General features: G+C 36.1%; 1 protein-coding gene across 1 annotated transcript; it reads left to right on the forward strand.

Moving 5' to 3' along the window:
- Positions 1-630: 630 nt before the first annotated feature.
- LOC104627275 (ceramide kinase-like protein) lies at positions 631-13,740 on the forward strand. Its single transcript, XM_010295413.1, has 9 exons — positions 631-724; positions 5,689-5,763; positions 7,183-7,360; positions 7,670-7,738; positions 8,073-8,101; positions 8,186-8,294; positions 11,267-11,363; positions 12,576-12,751; positions 13,529-13,740. The coding sequence occupies exons 1-9, from the start codon at positions 631-633 to the stop codon at positions 13,608-13,610; spliced, it is 909 nt and encodes a 302-aa protein (XP_010293715.1). The 3' UTR covers positions 13,611-13,740.
- The last annotated feature ends 808 nt before the right edge of the window (positions 13,741-14,548 follow it).

The raw sequence follows: 14,548 nt of genomic DNA on the forward strand, positions 1-14,548 counted from the left end.
TATAAAACTGTGCACACAAACTGCTTTCTCTTTCCTTTACAGAACTGGAAATGTATGTATCTCTCTTGAAAAATCCTCTCGCTCCTTTATTAACTTGTACTTGTGTCTTGTGGTGTGGGGTGTGTTGCTTGGTTGGTTGGTTGGGTTTTTTTTTTGGGGGGTGGTGGTGTCCTTTCTCCTCCCAGTTTTTGTGTTTGCCCTTCTTGGAGTATAGCTTGGGCCAGGCCACGAGGCTTAGCTAGAATTAGTACAGGCAGGGCTGATTCTGCACTGGTACACAAATCACTTATCTTTAAAAGAGGAGGGGGTATTTCTGCATGGACACTACCCTCTGGTGTGGATGTTGATGTGACTACTTGATGTAATTTCCCGGAGGTTTTTAATTAGTAAGGAAAAAATTCCTGTTGATAGGTGAACAGCAAATTGTTGTTTTCAATTTTTTACAAAAAAAGGAGCAAGTTGCTTCTGAACCGAGCAAGCAGGTTTTAAGCGCTCTGACTTGCTTTGCACTTCTAAAAGCTGCATTAAGACAGGGACTAGTTGCTTGTAAAAACGCAAGATTACACTAGCTTTTTACAAGTTAAAAAAACTTGGAAAAGTATTGGTAAAAGATACAGTAATCTCGAAGACATGAAGCCAATGAATTCTAGTACAGCAGCTGGAATATCGCTTATCGGTTCAGTTGCTGTGAATATCTTGATGGTGTTGAGACGGAATCTCTCCAGTACTTGACTCCATGCTGCTTGACTGCGCTTAGGTCACTGTGCCTCATCATTATTAGTGCTTACTCTCTTCAGTTTAAGACAAATACGTCATGATCAAAAAGGATTTGTAAACCTGAAAGAATGCTGTACATCTTGTTACACAGAATGCCATAGACTTTGTTTAAAAGAGGATGAGAACAATTTGTAGAATGGTAGTGTGAGAAACTCCTTAATAGGTTCTTAAAAATTGTCTATAGCTTATTTTTTCTCCATATTACTGATAGTCCAAGAAGTAGTCAGTTTAGGAAACAAAAGTATGACACTTGTGTATATGAAGAAGATGGAACTCAATGGTCAATTAATTCTCTTTTTTCACCCTCAGAAATCCATTGTACCAAATTATTAGGATTCTCCAGCGGAGTAAAAACAGAAACTGTGTTGCAGGATAGCATTATTTGAGTGGCTTAAAATCTGGTTTTAACCTCTATAATAAGTAGCTAAGAGAGCATTTTGAAGTCTCAGCCAACTTGATGGGAGGGAGCTGCTCTTGAAACAGTTTACCTCCTGAAGAGAAAAGTCCAGAGGGGAGTGTGTTTTTACTCAAATACGCTACTGCGCTGCCTCATTCTGGTCCAAATGAAATGGATGAGATGTGGGGAAGCCTGCAGTTGTACTGCTGGCCATTAGCAAGAGAGTTTGTTGCTATGGGAACTACTGCCGAGGAACTGTACGGAGGGGGAATGGGAGAAAGAGGAGGGGGAATGGGAGAAAGGGGAGGGAGAACTGGAAGGACATTAAAAAAGCTCTCCAGTTGCTACAGAGTAAGAGACAATCTATATCTGATGACTGGGAACCTTTTGGTCCTAAATGGTTCATTTAAATAAATCAATGATTTCCAATTAATTCAGAAAATAAAATATTACTGAGGGACTGTTAATTTCTGTGATATTTCAGGCAAAGAACCAAAATGTTGGTGCAGTTTTCATCAGAATTTTAGCTATGCTTGACTAGGAAGTCATTACATCACATTTATCTGTTTGGATGGGGGAGACATTAACAGCCTTATGAATATTCATGTTGTCTGGTTAATTAAGTTAATTGTACTGCAGAAGTGCTTGCACTTCCAAGGACAATTTTTTTCTCTACAGCTTCTATTTGGTACCTTCATCAGTCATGCTTTACATGACCTGCAGATACTTTGTCCTTACATTGATGCTTTTGCACGTTTCGTAAGGAGGAGGTTGTAGGAAGTTGGTTGTAATGTCAGGAAAACGGATTAATATTTTGAACAGAATTATATTTTTTGAATAATAAAATCCTCTTTGTTTCTGTTTTAAAAAAAATGTTGGTGACAGAGATGCTGTCATGGAGTTGTATGGATAAAACCTTTTTACAGTAAATTGAGTAGTTGGAGTGAGATCTGAAAATGTGACTTATTAATCTGTGAGGGGTGCAAGCCCACACATGAGCATCGAAGAAGGCTACTAGTCTCTGAAGTAATATGATAGTGTTCAGGGGAACCATCTTGTTATTGGTAAATAATATTCCGAGCTTACAGAGGGGAGATGAATAATATATATGAATATGAATATGAATAATGGCATTAAAACCACTATTACTGAATCACCACTCACATCAGCAAAGCTTATATTCTAATATTTTTTGTATGATAACTATTGTTTTGGTTCTGTTTATAAGCTTTTTCTTTTGTGTGGCATCCTGCTTGTATAGGACCTGGGTAATGAGACACATTATCCAGTCATTACTGGGATCAAAATGTTGTTAGGCATGTAGTAAAAGTTGGTTTAGAGAAGGAGATGGTACTTGCTACTGCAAAACTGTGCACGTTCTAGATCTTCAACTTGTGGAAGGGTGGATGCGTTACTTATGTTTTTGAACACAGGCAGAACTTGTTTTAGTTTCCCAGGAGTCATGAAAGGATGGGGTTTTGCCTTGTTGACTTCTGCAAATGTTAATGAGCTCCACAGATTTAAGAGAAGGATGGAATTACTTGTGCTTATCTTGTTTAGTAAGAATGAGATTTAACTCTCCTTAAAGTCAGTATGAAGATTGGTATTGACTTCAGCTGTGGTCATTTGTGATCTTGCTGCCATCTGTATTGATAAATGACTTAAATGAGGAATCCCAGTTTTAAGACATACCAAGCCTGATCTTAAAAGTGTATTCTGCGTTGTGCTGTTTTATTAGCTTGATCTTTAGTGATAAAGAAAAATATTTTTTTCAGAATACCAACTTCCCTGTTGTCAATTTACAGGAAACAAACATCATTTGCATGACTTGTAATGATCTGCTCTTTGTGTGTGGGATTTCCTTTGTTTTGGAGAGGTTCCCATAAAAGTTGATAAGAGTTGGTAAAATTTGATTGAAGGAAATATTTGAGTATTTTTGAGCTACTTCTTTAGCTAGCTTCACTGGCTAAGCAGAATCAGTTGAATCTAGAGGGTAAGTCATAAGTAATTCAAACATGAAATGGTGTTGGGCATATACTTGTATTATTCTGTGAAGAATTGCTTTGTAGGACAAACCTAATTTTTTTGTCTCTGATTTTTTCTTATAGAACTGTATTTTATGTTCACTGAATTGAAAAACTCAGTATTTTGCATAGTAAATGATATACAGAGCTACATTTTTGCCCTTTTTTATGTGTATTGTACATAGGAAAGTTCAAATTATTTTTAGTTGAGTTGTTGGATATAGTTATTGGATATAAATGATTGAAATTGTAATATTCTTAATAAACTGGACTTCCTGTTAGTGTATCTAGAGAGACTTTCTTTTGCGAGAAAAAAGCGGACTTGCATTGAGCTTTTGAAGTTGTCAGTTTATTCTTCTTTCAAAGTACTTCATAATCCCAATTTGCTGGTTTTATTTAAACATTACCTTTTTTACAAAAAGGAGCAAGAAATTAATAGTATAGTCACCTATAAAATTCTGAGAAATATGTGAATGAAATTACTTTTTTTTTTTTAATTTTTCAAAGAATAAAACTGTACATAACCAGATTTCTTCCATGTAATGCCGGAGATATAAACTTCAAAGAATGTTTTGTATCTGTTATCTTAATAGATGTACCTCACTTACTTTCTTCACATACTAGGAACCCTAAGAGCTTTACTCAGAGCTCCTCTCTGATGTTATGAAGGCTTCCCATGAGGTTTTGAGTATTCTGAATTAATTTCAGAGACTAAGGTGCTCTAAGAATATAACAGGTGCTCTGTGAGACACTGAGATACAATTCCCAGTTATTTTACAAGTTCTTCTTCAGAGAAATTATTGAAAAAAATTGAAGCATATACTCCTGAGTACGGATGACAAGATGCCTTTATAGTTTTGTATCTATGTAAATCAGTCTTTCCAAATGTAGTTGTTGGGTTTTTTTTTTTTTCTACTACTAACGTGACATCAAAGCTTGCGGAATTTTGGGATGAATGTAATTCAGTCTGGTACACGATGCTTTTAAGTGCTTATTTAAATATTGAGTACCACTTGTTTGAAATGTGATAGTCTTTTCCTTTCCTCTCTTCTCTCCCTCACTTTTGAAAGACAACTTTAAATGCTTCCAAAAAACTTAAGGCAGATTTAGCATCCAGAATTGTCTATTGTTGCTGTAACATATTAAATAATTCAAGCAACAAGAAAATGATTTGAAAACCTAACTGAACTCACTCCTTTATGGAATGTTAGGTTCTCAACTGTTCTTTTGTAATTTTTGTTATTTTAATCTGTTATTGAATTATTCGTCCCTTAATCGGTGATATAAAGAAGCTTAATATTCTGCCTGCTTGGTGGCAGGCCCTGGTTCTTTGTTTTTGCAGAAGTGAATCCTATGGCCCTGCTGCTTGGCTAAGAAATGCCAGAGATGTGATCAATGAGAAGAATCAACTTGGAATTCTGTTAAAAGTATACCCATTTAGAAGAGATGCAACCATTCCTTGTTCAGGATTTTTAAAATAAACTGCTGTTTAAAAGTCAGCTGATACACAGATACACAATGTCCTATACATTAAAGCAGAAGGGCAAAATTTACATGTATATCCATGTTTCTTACACAGGTAAAGTGACTTGACATATCAGTCACCACCAAACATGGGTCTCTAGAACCATGCTGTTTTCTTTTACAAACTGATAGCTAGTTTTCCACTCTCTCTTCCAACTCCATGCTCACATTGCTAGTTCTTGACCTTTTTTTCTATTTACCAGCTGATTTACTACTCATTCCCTTGTTTCAAAAGAATTAATCTCTTCTATCCAGTGGCTAGTAGTACAACTGGTCTGACAATGTCCAGGCAATGACAAAGAGGAGTTAGATGGGTCAATTTTAATGCACTGAATGCAAGTCAACAATTTGTCAGACGTGTCAAATTCTATGTTCTTGCTGGTTTTCAGTCGCTAATGCGTTTTCATATATAAAGCTGATGTGCAGTAATTAATTTTATTCACTACTGCTTCTAAGAATCTAAAATGTAGCCTGCAAGAGGCACAGCAGCTTAGACTAGATCTAGTAGGATTTTGTCTGGGAAACACACAGTTTTACACTGGCTGGGTATTATATTATTTTTCCAACCTAAAAATATTCCCCAAATATATATTATTAGATACTCTGCCTTCTAGTACAGTTCCTCAGCACAGTACTTTTAGGGTGATTGTTTAAAAAAAAAAAAAGGGGGGAAAGGGGGGCAATTGTTGTAGAGCTTCCTGCCCTACCACAACCGTTGGTTTTTATGGCACTTTATGAATGAATTTGCAGAGGGGATTTTATAGACCTCTGGAAGTTTTAATGGTTTTAACTTGTAGTATTCAGCATTTCTGCTGTTACCAAGACACAGTAATTTGTGGGGAGGCTTTCTTTTTTTGAAAATGCAGTAAATGTCTCAGTTTCTTAATTCAAAAAATGCTGTATATATTTTTTCTTGCCATTCTGTATCTCTCTTATTTTTACAACAGTTTGTGTTTGCTTTTACAGGTACTACTAATATTTTGGCCCACACTCTCTATGGTATTAAGCATGCAGTGACTGCAGCATTGCACATTGTAATGGGTAAATATTTTTACATATGTTATCAGATTTTAAATAATGAAGCAGCATTTAGAATTTTGCCATAACCAGTGTTTTAGTAAAGGCGTACCATTATGCTATATCACTGTTAACCCAATTGATTTTATCCTGATTTATAGTGTACTGGAAAGGTTATGATTCTTCAAGTATAGTTTAGTAGCAAAGGTTGTGGACCTCATCTTCTGGTAACTAAAATCTGCCACGGAATAATGTCTGGTTTTGGCATTCATGCCCTGCTACTGATGGTCTTTTAATTCAAAAAGTAACCTTTTCCAGACTTGATTGTGTGAATAACATTAATCTGTGTGTGATGTTATGCAATGATTGGTTGCATAATCACTTGATTATTTTAATTTAATGTACCTGGTGAAGACAATAGGAAAATATACAATATTTCAGCTTGAAGTGGTTAGGATTGGACTTTTCAGGAAAGTATTGTCATATTTCTCAGAAAGTATCATTCATCTTTTTAGCTCCATGTGCATTTCTGTTAAATACTAGCAATTTCCATAAGAAAGCTTTATTAGTAGAAAAAAGTGTATCAGTTGCCATTTGGTCTGCACAATAAATAGGTTTTTGAATGTGATAATGTAATTATGCTAAAAGAAAAATCCAGGTTGCTAGTGCAAACCTTATTTTCAGGTCTTATGAGGTAAGAGTATCAGCATTGCTCAACTAAGTATTTGCTCTCAAAGCAATTTTTCTTTAGGATATTTTCTTTTTTTAATTAAAAAGAAGAGTAATGGGGAAGGTCCATCGTGAATATCTATTTCCTAGACCTTGCAGTCAGCAGTGGAAGAGCCTTTACTCTATTTCTTACATAGTAATACAGTAATACACAAGCCTGTACAGGCGAAATCTGTCTTTTTAAAATCGGAGACACGCAATCTAATGGAAAGCACCCAGGTTCTATTACAGAAAAAAATTATATACCCTATCTTGAACAGAATTAGACGTCTAAATTCTATAACTGTAAACATAAATACATTTGTAACATATCTTTAAGAGCTCCCATATCTCTTCCACTACCATGTTCAGTCATTACAAATATTTCATGAAATGGTTGCAAATATTTATGTAGCAATATTACATTTTCTTTGATATTAATTGTTGAAAATTTGAAGAGAATTAGGAGTCAGAGCCTTTGCAGCCTAATGAAGTAGCTGAATTTTTGCCATAATGTCTGAACGTTGTTCTCTGAAATGACTACTTTATATTATAGAGTCTTAATTATATCTAGATTGATTCTGGTTTCCATTAGTAATACTTGACTTCTTAAAGAGAGGAGACTCTGGAGTTTTTTTCTACAGCTAAATTAGGTGAAAAAGAAATGGTAAGCTATATTCTGTTTGAAATACAGATATTATTTGTAATTTCTGATCTTTATCTTTGAAATTTCAGGACATATTCAACCAGTAGATGTCTGTACTTTCAGTACTCCAAGCAAGCTTTTGCGGTTTGGGTTCTCAGCTATGTTTGGTTTTGGTGCAAGGACTCTAGCTTTGGCTGAAAAGTACCGTTGGATGCCCTCCAACCAGCGGAAGGATTTTGCTTTTATCAAAACACTGGCAGATCTCAAGTATGCCATGAGCTGTTATATTGTTCTAGTATTCTGTTATGTATTTTCTAGTTATATTTTTCTGGTATTCTAGTATTATGAGGAAAATGCAATAATTAATGTGATAAAAATACAGACAACAGTAGCTATCTTGACTTCTTAATTGCAGACAGATTTAACTCAGATGTGATGTATATCCCTCTTACAAGTTAAAGAGGAGATAAATTCTGTATATCCAGCATTTCCTTAAAATCATCTTAATTTAGATAAAAGTCTGTCTAGCAGTCAGAATATTGGTTTACATGATAGTAAGTATCACTACTTTTCTAGGCCAGAGGAATGTGAATTATCATTTCTACCTCTACAAATTCCACAGGAAGACTCTCATGAGAATGACGGGTAAGTAAAATTGAGTTAAACAACTCCAAAGCTACAAAAATATGTGTCTTTGAAGATAGATTTGTACAGAGTCTTAATTTTGTTCAAATTTGATCATCAGGTAAAACAATCTTTAAAAAAAGATATTTATTTTGACAACTGCAAACTTGAACACTTTATAAAATGTTCCCTATAGAGGATTTGTTACAAAGCAGTCTTCCACTCAGTATTACTGGTTTGTTCAGTTCCATTAATCCATTTTTCCATTGAGACTTATTTTTTTCCTAAAGTAGATGTTGTTTCACTGTGCTAAATGGCTTTAAATTATTTTACCTACATGTTTCCACTGTTTTAGAAAGAAGAAAGAGAACATTAAAAAAAAGGGTGAGTTTTTGCTTTTGTGATTGTTTAAAAGTGAACTGTGGCTGGTTAAACCAGAGTAATATAGATTTGCTCTGTTATATTTAGGTAGCAAGGATCAATGGCACAAAATTCAGGGTCACTTCCTGAATGTGAGCATTATGGCAATCCCTTGTCTGTGTTCAATGGCACCAAGAGGCTTGGCACCTAATACGAGGTCAGTAGGGGTTTAGAGAATTAGTCATGTCTATAAATTCTGACATCTTACCTTAAGACCTTGGCTTTTCCGAGAATATGAGCCTGTGTTTAGGTAGTCTAGACCCTCTGGAATGGGGGAGGGAGCATGTACTGCAGCAGACTTGATAATCCCAGGAATTGTAATCAGTTTTTGGATCAGGCAAATAAGGTCAAGTAGTCTAACTAGAATAATGAGTGGATAATTGCTGTGATTAAATTAGTTGGCAAGTCTGACTTAAGTAGGTAGTCATGGAGCAGTCATCTGTCATAGGATTTGGCTGTATGTAGAAACTTCATTCTTGGATTTTATTTTATTTTTTTCAAATATAAAGGTGCCCCTCCTGTTTTATAGCCAGCAAAAATGAAGTATGAATCTTTCTCCTGTTAAGAACTGAAATTCACACTTTTCTTCTATCTTTCTTTTTTCCTACCCGCCCCCCCCACCAACTTGGGAAAATGTAGCTTCTACATGTAGGGTTTTGGGAAACAAATAAATATGTAATCTGGTTGTTGACTTTTAGTTTACTGTCAAGAACATGTAAGATCACTTTGTGGTGATCAAAACAGTTATCAGCTGATAAATATTTGTACTTGATGTATCCAGTTGAAAAATAAGCAGAATAGCAAATACAAACTTTGTAGTTGTATGTGAAATACAACATGCTCTCTCAAAAAAGAATGCAGAAAATCGTGTGCCTGTCTGTGTGTATATCTGTAAAAAACCCCCACCACTCGGGAACGTTTATGGAATGAGTCTGTTTTGTTTCATTTCATCGTCATTAGGTGAAAACAGATGTGCCTAAGAATCGATCGGGTATTTTTAGTCAAAACTACTGTCTGATCTGGTAGAATGTGACTTCTTGGAAACAATGTAGAAACAAATGTTTTTGATGAAACTCTTTATTGAGAAGTTTTCTTTGCTACAGGGGTCCTGCTATGCCTCATATACCTCAGGACAATGCCCTGATGCTGTCCCCTCTTACAGCTTACTCTGTTCGGCATTTAGTGTGTTATATACCAGTCTGTAGAAAAATTCGGACAAGAACTGAAGAAATTAGTCTTGCTTTCTCTTTCCATCTGTCCTGGCACCTGTTTCGCAGTGGCAGAGCATTTTGTGACAACTCCATGCAATTATTGCAGGTTTGAATGAGCCTGTTTCTCCCACAGCGTAGTTGTTCAGTGCATCCCCCTACCCCTTCATGTAAGAACACCCTTTTTTTCCCCCTCTCTTTTTAAAAAATAATCTTAGGAGGGCAGTCAGCTAGTAGAGTAGGAAGAGTAGACCCTTCAGACAGGTGCTTTGTTTCTCATTGTGAATAGCATCTTGACTTTAAGGCTTTTTAACACAGGAAACCTAAATGTTGCACTAATTTTTAGAGACTCAAGACTCTTTATGGAAGCATCAGATAAACTGAGCTAGGTTTCTTCACTCTGTCTTATTTTGCCCATGATGTTTTTGCCACGTGAAGCCATTTGAAGTGGAATGATAGCTTTGACTGCTGCCTGTAGCTCTAGTTATACTAGTCCAAATTTGCAGAAACATGTCAAGATACCTTCAACTGTCTGTGCTGTGTGAGCCATGTGGGACATTTGTTTCTCACAGCATAGGTGGTGTGCTTTGCTGCGGATTGGACTTCCAAGAGAATTAATGAGAATTATTAGCCATCTCTGAAGATAAAAGGCCACAGTGCCGAATGCATTGCCCAGTAGCCTGCTGTGCCCTTTTATTGCAGCAAATATGATAAGGAGGCAACTGTTTCAATTTCACCCTTACTGTTTTCCAAATCAGCAAAGTAATGCTATGCCAGCTGACTTCTTTAATGGTTATGTAAAAATTATCTTCCTAGATTGTGCTGTATCATAGTCTGAGAACATTCCTGATGTAGTTGTTCAGTAGCCAGAGATCTATGAGTGGGGAGAAATCTGTGGTGGTAGGCCTCAAGTAATTTTTTTTTTTTAAACATTCTTAACCTGTTTTCCAAGTATACATGCTGAATAAATAAGTACATATATATGAATGCATATATATTCAGAAGATACAAAATACATCAGCTCTATATAGAATACAAACTCAGCAGCGATTGTCACGTTCATCGGATACTCTTGTTGAACATTGATTTGTCTCTATAACTTAAATGGGACTTAGGCATGATTGCATTGAGATTCAGGATGTTAGCTTCTGCAACGAGGTACAGTTGCATTAAGGAATCTGTGAATTGATACTAGCTCATTGTCTGACACAAATTCTCAAAGATGCTAAAATATCAGTGGCGACTAGATACTTAGGACCATTCAGTATCTGCACTGTAGGGTCTCATCTTCATTAATATGACTGTTTCATCTTGTACAAAATTCCCTCAGTTTTTAACTTTTATGTGCTTTGTGAAATGTGTAAAGAGAACTGTACTGAGAACTGCTAAGAGAGTTTGAACAGTGGCATAGTTGAAGATCAGGACCTTTGCTAGGGCAGCATGAGTGCTAAGAGAGGAGGTGAATGAACCCATCTGCACTGGGTTATATGACGGGGATGTGCTTGCATGCATCATGGGAATGGCTTCTTGGCAAAGCTCTGCCTCACAACATTTATGTTAATCATTAATCTTTGCTGGAGAGAAAAGCGAAAAGATAAATTTGTGATCCCCAATGTTTAAAAACCATCTGTTAATCAGAAAACATTTAAAAAAATTATGTGTTTTATGTTCAATAAATTATGGGTATCGATAAGGGAGCACAATTTTATTATTACAGTGTATGTTATATCGATGCTAAGTAACCTCAATTGCATAGTTTATATTGATCTACGGAGTTGGGGGTGGATGGCAAAAGATTTAAAAAAACATTGGACTATTCTATTAATGTACTTTTTTTTTTTTAATCTAGACTATTGAAAAGCATGTTAAACTTCCAAATTAATGAATTGGGGGGGGGGAACTAAATTGGTCTGCTTTTCAGGTTGAATAATGGAAGCATGGCTCTTATTGTTGTACAAGATACTTCTCGAACAGAGTTTATAAAACATCTGAAAAGATATGCCAGCATAAAAAATCAGGTACTGTTAATTTCTTTCTGGTGATTATAAAAAGAACAGTTAATCATGAAGGTAGACGTGCTGAAAGAGTTAATGTTAGCATCCTCATAAGGAGACTTAGCTTCTTGTCAGAATACATTAGCCCCCTTTTTATCTGATTTTTTTTTTTTTTTAAATCACTAGACTAATACCGATTAGCCTATTTCAGCCCATCTGTTGTGGTTTAAATTGTATTTGTGTTGTACCATAGGTTTATGGGTGTAAAGCCCTTTCCCCACAATAAAGGAAATGCATGCTGTGTTTAAATTTTGTGTAGTACACAGATCAAGAATGCAGACTGGGAGGGGGGCATCATGCAACTCTGTCAGAAATAGTCCATAATTTCAGCAGATCACTGCATGTTATGCTGGTAGCATTGGATTATGACCATTGAGTTTTAGCAGGTATGCGTTCCATCTAGTTGTGAATGTTTGCAGAATTGCATTTCAAAATTGTGGCCATTATTCTGTCTTTGAAGCGAAAAATGAAGCATACACACACAGTGCCTTATTGCCATCCTGAATACCCGATGCACGGCCTAAGCACACTGGTTCTCATTCAGATGTTTCAGGATTATGTGAAATCACTTTTACAAGAAGGTTTAGGTTTGAATTTGTCCACAGTCAGAGAGTTTGGGGGCGAGGTGGATGACAATTCCGTGTGACAGCACTAATAGTTGCATTTAGGAAATACTTTATGTTTTCCAGTTACGCTTTTGGAGGAAGGCTTTTCTCTCTGCCTTTGTAGTTAGAAATTAGACAAGATATGGACCCTCCTTTGAACTTAAGGTGACCGTTTACTAGAAGTCTAACGAGCCTCCTTTAGGACAGGATTACTGGTAAGGATGAACAGAGCACAGGAAAAAATGCACTTGGCCTTTCACATATCCTGAAAGCATGTGCCATTTTGGCGTGTGCAAAATATACCACCTTACCTGTAGATTGAGCAAGTCTGATATGGGAATGCAAATGGAACACTACCATTTTTTCTGAGGCACTATTTAGGATAAAAATAGCATGTTAATCTATAAATGCTAGCTGGAATATATAATACCTCACATGGTCAAAGCTTGAGTTAAGTGTTCCCATTTACTTAAGAATAAAAAAAGCAAGCTTTTTAATTTCAAGTAATCCAGTTTGTTGCTAAGCTACCACTTATATCTTTCATCTTAATATATATCTGTGTTTGGTTTAGTTCAATTTTCCCTTTGTTGAGACCTACACAGTTCAAGAAGTAAAAGTACAACCAACACTTAAAAGTGGGCTTGATGCCAAAGAAAATACGTATTTGAATGCTGCTGCTGCAGAAGGAAATTACCCTTGGAATATAGACGGAGACTTAATGGAAGAAGCATCAGAAGTTCATGTTCGGTAAGGCTAAGTATTATGTTCATGGACTGTATACCTGTAACAGATCAGTACTGCGATCTTAAATGTATTGCATCTCTATATAATACAGATGACACCAGAACTGGGTGTTGTAAATGCTGTAAGAATAGTACTGTTGTGCACTGCAGGCCTGGCCCTTTTGCTGTGGTTTGGGCCTCTGCCCTGTTGCCTTGTGCCCATCTTTGGAAAGGTTTGTTATGACCCATATTGTCTTTCCTTTCTGGTGCTTCCAGCTCCACTTACCTTCTTTCTGCCTGTTACTTTACCCTTCTGAATAGATGTGTATAAAGGTCTTTGACTCCTGGGAGGAGCTCCTTTTGGGATAAGGATTCCTGCTTGGAAAGCAGTGTGTGTAAGGTTAATAAAAACACATAGTTCTTCAGTTGTGTGAATCTTAGTGCTGCTTGAGAATAGTCTCCATATCTAGGATCCAAGAAAGAGACTATGAATACATAGGGAAATAGGAGGATTATCAGTGGAATTAAATGGGCGGTGCCTCTTTCTCTGCAATGCACACAGGATTAGTTGAAGGCACACAGCTCAGAGTAAAAGTCTAGTGTCTAAAAGAAAAGGCAGATCATGTTATAGGATATATACTTCTAAAGATGACGTTCTAGGAATTGTCAAAATGTAACTCACCCAATTTTATTCCATATAGCAGTTCATACGTATTTGTTCTCGCCGCCACATCCCCAGAAAGTGGCACAGTTATTGTAAGAGTTAATGAAATTGATAAAGTTTGACTTCCTCACTTCACAGGGTGCATCCTCAACTTATTAATCTCTATGGCGTGAACACTGAGGACCTGGAGGCTTCCCAAGCAACCTGCAATTGCATATAGAAGGGACACACTGCAAGTTCTGCAGCAAAGAACCCTTTTCTCACCTCTACACACAGCTTTCCAAGGTCCCTGTCTGTCACTCACTGAATTCAGTTGTTGTAACAGAAGCTTAACTGGGGTGTTTGTAATATTTCTGGGTTTAAGTTTTCATCGTCATATAGTTTTATCAGGTTGTATTGAACTGTAAAGAAAACTGTTAGGCTTAACAAGAAAAAATGAAAACCAGTTACATTGGTCTCTTATAAATTTGGGGTTTGAGAAGTGACCATCAAATAGAAGAATTTTTTTCTTTAAAACTTACTTACTCTAGCTTTTGCAATAAACACAGTATGAGATACTTCTAAGTCTGCTGCCGCTATCCATGTTGTCAGGTAACTCAGTTCAAATAGAGCTGGTGAGTGGAGGTATGGGTACTACCTCATGCTGGAGAATGGTAGCAAAGTATGATTTTTAATGTTGCCTTAATGTATTTGCTTTCAAATTGTTTCTAGTCAAACAGTAATACAAAACAATCTGTTGCCGTCTTATATGGCTTTTCTTTGTTGAAATGTATTTTAAAGACTACTCTTTGTACAAAATAAGTATTTTAAAATACCTTCTTGAGCCTAGAACAATATTCAGCAGTTTTTGTTGTTGCTGCTGAGAATAAAGTTATGGTAAATAACTTAGAGTTGACTTCAAATTATGTTTGTGCCCTATAAGGAAGTTATAAAAATGTATTAATTTGGTCTTTTTGTAACTTATTAAATATTTAATACAATTATTTGAGATGATAATAAAGTAAGACTATATTCTTTATGGAAATTAGCTTTCTCTGAGCTGATGCAAAGGGGCAGACCAACAAGTTTGTCTGCCGGCAGGATGATGAATAATGGTATGAAAGCTGCATGGTCTGGTGACTAGAATGACTTGCTTCACGTTCTTTCTTCAGGAAGCAG

The sequence above is a fragment of the Phaethon lepturus genome, unplaced genomic scaffold (assembly GCF_000687285.1).
Source record: "Phaethon lepturus isolate BGI_N335 unplaced genomic scaffold, ASM68728v1 scaffold35459, whole genome shotgun sequence".
Lineage (NCBI taxonomy): Eukaryota > Metazoa > Chordata > Aves > Phaethontiformes > Phaethontidae > Phaethon > Phaethon lepturus.

Coding starts and splice junctions, on each gene's coding strand:
- LOC104627275 (XM_010295413.1), top strand. CDS start 631: ATGAAGCCAATGAATTCTAGTACAGCAGCTGGAATATCGCTTATCGGT. Junction 5,764..7,182: donor AGCATTGCACATTGTAATGG/GTAAATATTTTT, acceptor TTGAAATTTCAG/GACATATTCAACCAGTAGAT. Junction 7,739..8,072: donor GACTCTCATGAGAATGACGG/GTAAGTAAAATT, acceptor CCACTGTTTTAG/AAAGAAGAAAGAGAACATTA.